General features: G+C 34.8%; 1 protein-coding gene across 5 annotated transcripts in view; it reads left to right on the forward strand.

Annotated features, from left to right (window-relative positions):
* The window catches only part of DYNC1I1 (dynein, cytoplasmic 1, intermediate chain 1), a 340,924-nt gene that overhangs the window by 221,853 nt on the left and 112,421 nt on the right, over positions 1–6,650 (forward strand). For all 5 annotated transcript variants that reach the window (XM_011974691.1, XM_011974695.1, XM_011974694.1 and 2 more), the window contains one exon: positions 5,673–5,835. In XM_011974691.1, coding sequence (XP_011830081.1) covers positions 5,673–5,835 — 163 coding nt within the window. The remainder of the gene's footprint in view (positions 1–5,672; positions 5,836–6,650) is intronic.

Here is a 6,650-nt window from a genome sequence, read left to right on the forward strand (position 1 = left end):
TGAGGCTCATTTGAAGTGTGTCTGAGTGCGGGTGTTTAATTTAGTTTTGGTTTGTTTTATGCAATCTCAGGTATCTAAAAGCCAGTGCGAGATAATAATGAAAAAGCATAGCCTCTGGAGCCACACTATCTGGAATCAAATCTTGTCTCTGTAGATTATTAGCTGAGTGATCACTACAGACTAAGTTAGTTTAACCTTTTTTTGCCTCAGTTTCCCCATCTGGCAAACAGGTTTTTAAAAAACTCAACAGGGCTAGTATGGAATAATACTTGGCACAAAGTAAGTGCTGTATAAAAGTTTGCTAAATTATCATTAGTAGTCTTGCCTTGCAGTGCCTGGGTCTATAACTGGTTTCTACCCTGGTGGGATGGATGCCCTTGGGAGCCCCAGCTCTCTGCACTTAGGTTTGCCATAGCCCATAGCTTTGAAATAAGAACATGGTTACAGGGGCCCCAGCTAGTACATTTAAAAAATGTGAAACTATCAATAGAGATACAAGCAAAGTCCTCTAAACTCGTTGGAGAACTATCATAAAAGGTCTTCTTTCTGTTACTGTGCTAGGTCTCAGACACTGAGAAGTTCAATCGCTGTCAAGTTCTAGGGTGTGACTGAGGTTTAGGAGAAGATTCAGCATTTTAACAGTGGCATTCACAGAAGACACAAGGCTTACTCTTTCTGAGAGTCTAAATGAATTTGATCAAAGAGATCTCACATTTAAACTTATACTAAAAACATCTTTTAAAAAAAAGTTGGTGAATAGAATATCATGATTACAGGTGTAGTGAGGTACAAAATAAGTCAGGATCTATTAAAGTACTCCTTTACCCTTTGCAAAATATTCTTAAAATATACCTGGTGATAAGGAGCTGGGGTATATTTTGTGTGTCTTGGCATGGATTCCCCATCACCACCACCCCAGTCCCAATCTCCAAATCATCTTCTCCAGCAAAGCAAAGCAACCTCCTTCTTAAGTTCCAAGTGAAAACACCCTTCAGTTTTAACTGTTACTCATGCTTCATGGAATTGATTAAAGTCATGTTAAAAGTCAAAAAGAAGTTTGAAAGAACATTTCCTGTTCCTGCTGCACTGTGTGCCTTATTCTCCATTAATGGCTCTTCTGCAAATTAACACATAATGGGTTAAAAGCATGTTTATGTTGGCATCAAACTCTGGCTTTTTTTTAAAGCAAGACAGTATTTTGCAAACTTTTGAAAGAATCTCTAGCAGATATAATCGTGGCGCCATTCACACGACTGCATAGTAGTTAGGGCTGTGTCAGCACTTCCATTATGAACCCTGCGTTTCAGGGATTTATTACTCAGCCATAAAAATTTGCTCTGGGCTGAAACTTGACATACACAGTTTCAAACCAGGGAACACATTTTTGAGAAATCTGGCTTTTTTTTTTTTTTTTTTTTTGAGTGAAAAGGAAGAAAAAAGTGTTGAGGGGGACATGGGGAAAACAATCAGTACTCACTAACTTTTGACATTTTTGCCTGTGTGACATCAAAGTGCATTAAACAGTAAAGAAATGCAGTCTTGATTTATTACTGTTTCACTTTTTTCTGCCATAGAGTAGGAAAAAAGCGGGTAAGATTTTAGCTTGTAATCAAAGTTTAGAAAACTTCCATATGTCAGTGTCCTCATGTCTTCATGTTTAGAAATTCAAAACAACACAACTGGGAACCTAACTTTTTTGTAAATACGAAATCAACTCATAAACCTCACATTGACTTCACAGAAAGATATCCTTCGCTTTTAGTTTGGTTTGGTTTTCTTGCTGCTGTTTATGAACTGATTTCACTGTAAAATTCCCATGAGAGCCACTGTCCTTATTTAATCTAATGTTTTTCCTGGCTACATGGGTTTATTTATTTTTTATCTCTTAGAGATTCTTGAAAAATATTTTTGAATAATTTTTATATTGAAATTTAAAGCAACATTGCTGAAACAAGTCAAGACATACTGGTGGTAGATATTTTTAAAATAACTTTTAACATAGAAATGAGATACTAAAATCTCAATATAAGTTGTGAACTTCATTATAAACTGTACATTTTTATAGAGGGAAAAAATCACAAGAAGGCTAGAATCCAGAAGATATAGTTTAAAGTAGTATAAATTAATTAAAGACAAACTGACAAAGTATACATTGAGGATAGCAGGAAAGGTCAAGAAAACACAGCAAATGAGATACAGTCATGCTTGAAAGATACATTTAAAAGTATTTTCATATATAAAAATAAGAAAATTAACATTTCCACAATTAAAAAATGGACCCTAAATGAAGTTTATATTTGATTTTAATTTTGCGGGCCACAAATTGATAGAATTAGGTTGTCTTCTGAATTTCATGTATTCAGCAAAATTTCTTTCATACATGGTATAAAATAATATAACTGGTTAAATTTTGGTAAATTTGAAAATTGTCTTATCATTTGGATTATATGTAAGTTATATCCATGCATTCTACTTTTCATAGAGTAGAATGTACTTCTTCTTAAAGAGCTCTTTAAATGCACAAAGTATTGTTAGCTGTCAGTTCTTCGCAGAAACATCCCATGTTTTGTGTTGTGAAAACAAACAAAGAAAAAATCTGCTACAATAGTATTTTCTGCTTAACCCATAAGAAAAACTATTATCCATGCCCATGTTTTGTTTTGGTATGCCCTTTGCTATTAAATTCCTACCTTTTTAATGTCATGAACTTGTTAAAAAATAATTTATTAGGTTCCAGGGATAGGGAAAAACTGTAGAAACAGATACTTCAGGTAGAATTTGGCATTTTCCTTGGAGTAAAACAATTCCGATTCTATTTGTTTAGTCCTGTATTTTGAACTTTGTGGGCTCCATTAATCAACCAATTTTCTTTCATGAAATATGATGCCTAGAGAGGTTTTTATCTCTGAACACACCTTTTGGTTGTGGTTCCTGGATACTCCATTGTGTTTTCATGATATTGAAAAATACTTATCAATTTAAAGATTAAGTATCAGAGGTTTTGTTTATACAATCAAAAATTACTATGGCCCTATTTAATTAAGTTGAATATTGTTTATAACTTTTAAAAAGTACTCATCTGCACATGCATCTGATTATTTTCTGCTAACAAATCATGTCATTTGATCCCTGTTCGACATCAAAGCTTAATATAAAATATATCTTTTGTTTGCTTCGGTAGCATTTTAATTTCAAGCCAAATATTGTATTGTCAAACATAATATCTGGAGAGGCTAGTGCTCCACCTACCTGAACTTGGCCTCCACAAGCACACTTTGATCAGCCATTTATGTTTCTGTTAGAGAAGAAGTTGTGTGTCTTGAAAGCTGAGATCAAAGTGACAATAAGCTACAGGGAAGAAAAAAATTACAGAAAATTACATAGATACTATTTTTTATTCAAGGTAATGGACCTGTAAGGAAAGATACAGGTGAAATAGAAGTGGTTAGAAAAGATAAACAGAGACTAGAAAGATTTTTTAATATCATAAAAAAAGAAATAAGAGAGAAAAATTCCTACTTCTTTGTTTAATTTCAAGTGTGTCTCAAGTCATCTATTAACAGTGACCAAAGCCAAGTGAGTCTTTTTAAATAAGACATTCTTCTTGGCCTATAGTATTCTTGTTTAGTCAGGTTTATTCATTTATTTAACAGTATTAACCAAAACAAAATGGACCTATCATTTTGTAGGGTATTTTCCCCTTTTGCCTAGTTCCATTATGTAGTTTTATTATATTCTGGAGTGAAATAATTCAAATGTCTCATTTACAACAGTTTTAGAAAGCAGACTAGTAAAGCACTACTTCATCACCAATTATTGAAGCCCAGCATATTTAGCTTTAATTCTTAAACCGGACTTAAAGTTTAGGTATCATCCCCATTTCATAGATAAAACTACTGCTCAGAGAGCTTCAGTGCATTGATTAATGAATCAAAGCTAGCATATGGCAGGGTGCTTGATTCCAGGTTGCTTTCATAGAGTTCTTTGTGTTATTTATGACCTCCACCTATTTTCCCACTACCTAGCTTAAGTCTGAGTGTGCACATTGCCTGATTCAGTATTTCACAAACTAGTGTCTCAGCAGCACTGCTCACTAGAAGTTGATGGAGTCCTTGGAAAGTCCCAGTACACATTGGAATATTTAGGGCTCCGGAGACTTAGACAGCAAAGAAATATTTCTAATTTTATTTACAGCTGCTCAAAACTACAATGTGGGGTATGTTAGGAGAAATTCTTCTGCTATAATGGATGAATCATATGTTGCCCTAATATTACCTGGAGAGCATTTCTTAAGGTGTGAACGAACTACATCAGGATCATTCTAGTTTCTTGTACAAATAGAGATTCTCATGTTTCTCCAGACCCCCTGCATCATGGTCTGGGGCAGGGAAGGGGAGGCTAGGAAGAGGGAGCTGTTATGAACATTGGATCCACTGCCATGACTTGACTTTGTAGGAGGGCTTCTTGACACTACAGATTTCTTAGGCTTCAAAATACAGTTAATCAAATTATGTAACACTTTCATAAAATATTATGCTACAGGTGATAGTACCTAAAAGATTCTTCTGACCATGTGGCCAGGTAGAAATCGATCTGGTTATTAGGATGGTTGTGGAAGTGCTTGAAAAACCCTGTGGGTGAGTGGTTCCACCAGAGGCTCCACCTGTGATTGTAATGCACTACCCTCCTCCTGTAAGTTTAACTTCAGGAGCTTCTGTACTACTAACTGAAAGAGTAACCAATGAAAAGTTTATTGAAGGCTCTCTCCACCAGAACTGAACTGGGGTTCCCGAAGAACCACAAAGGTTCAACTGACAGTTTCTGCCCTTGAGGGTTTTTCAGACTAGGGAGTTCCTAATCCCTTCCCTAAAGTTTTATGTAAAACTTGCAATTGAAGGAATGGTTTATGTAACCAGATGGTGACTCCAAGGTGAGCTCACTTTCAGAAACTATGACATACTGCTAGTTATTTGATCTCTTTGTCTCATTTTCTATCTTCAAATTTAGTTCGATAAGATTAATCATGCTAGAAAGGTAAGGCAGAAAAACAATTGTGGGTTGTTTTATAGAAGCATGTATTTGTTCCATGTGTTTGTTTAAAAACGGAAGATCTTGAGTGAAAGCAGGTTTGGAATGATATATTTCTGCTTTTGAATATAATCTATATAACAATCAGTCAGCCTTACCAACTAACCATTTAAAATAAAATGAATTTATGAATTTACTCAGTAGAAAGAGGAAACGTACTATGTGGATCATATTATACAGTGTTCCTAATTATTTAATGTCGCCAGCTTGACAATGGTACAATAGCATATATAAATACATAGTTTTGTGAATTTATCTATTATGCCATATTTGAGCTGCTTTTAGGTTAAAAAAAAAACTGATTGCTAAAAACACACCAATCTATTTTTATTTGTAATCTTCTTCAACTCTTCAAAATAATAATTGGACCAAATATGCAATCTTTTTGTGGGGACATCTGCAGAAGCCTTTGGTGGAAATTTATAAATAATTTAGAATCAATATTAGCAATGATTTGTTTCATTGTGTCTTGCCACGCCTTTGATAAGCAGTCTCTCTCAAGAGTTGGGTTCCTCTTGATAAGTTTTAATTGTCCCTTTTTCCTTCCCTAACAATCTCTTTTACAAAAAAATAAATCAATAAAGCCCCTCCAAGAGAGCTGACAGAGGAAGAAAAACAGCAGATCCTTCATTCAGAGGAATTTCTCATCTTTTTTGATCGGACAATACGGGTAATTGAAAGAGCCCTGGCTGAAGATTCCGACATCTTTTTTGACTACAGCGGCCGAGAGTTAGAAGAAAAAGATGGGTTAGTCTCTTGTGTGCATTCTTTAAAAAATAGCGTAAGTTATCTGTTAATTCTACATTTATTTATGTTCTGACTAGGAAAATTCCAAATTAAGAAATCAGAGGAGGGTGAAATTTTGGAATTTATCTTGCTGAACAGCTTTGACTCTGGGCTTTGGTGGTAACTTCTGGCTTAGAGCTTCCTTGTAATTATCATGTGCTTCTGTGAAATGCTTTTGAACTTGATATCTGGGGAACAGTCCAGGTGATAGAGACTGCAGAGTCACATGCATTATCCTCTGAGAAAACATTCTTATAAGCAGCAAAGGAGATTCATGTTGTATCTACTAGATTTATTCCTGATGTCCAAGCAAATAGTAAATTGAAGAAAATAAACATGAGGTATGGGAGAAGTTAACTCATGTGGGTAATGATGAACAGAGACTGGAAAATGTTTCCTCTGTTTGGTACCACAAAAGTATGCATATGTGTATATGCCTTTTAGGAAACATATTAATATATGCAAGAATATATTTACAGGCAAAACAAAGCTAATCAATAAAAGCAAGTGTCCCTAAATGACTTCCTCTGTGACTGTAGCATAGGTACTGGAAAAGGCCATGACTGTCAACCATCATCATGGGGAGAATAGGAGGGACTATATGAGCCTGATAAACATAAATATAGCTGTTCTTAGCCCCAGATCTCTTCTGGCCAAGAATGATATGTGAAGGTAGGGTCTCTTGCCTTTTTCATCAGCCCTGATTTTTTTTTTTTTTTTTTTTCCATTTCTAAAATTCCAAATACATTCTTAAAGGACAATGTCTTATCATCATT

This window comes from Mandrillus leucophaeus, unplaced genomic scaffold (assembly GCF_000951045.1).
Source record: "Mandrillus leucophaeus isolate KB7577 unplaced genomic scaffold, Mleu.le_1.0 Scaffold148, whole genome shotgun sequence".
Lineage (NCBI taxonomy): Eukaryota > Metazoa > Chordata > Mammalia > Primates > Cercopithecidae > Mandrillus > Mandrillus leucophaeus.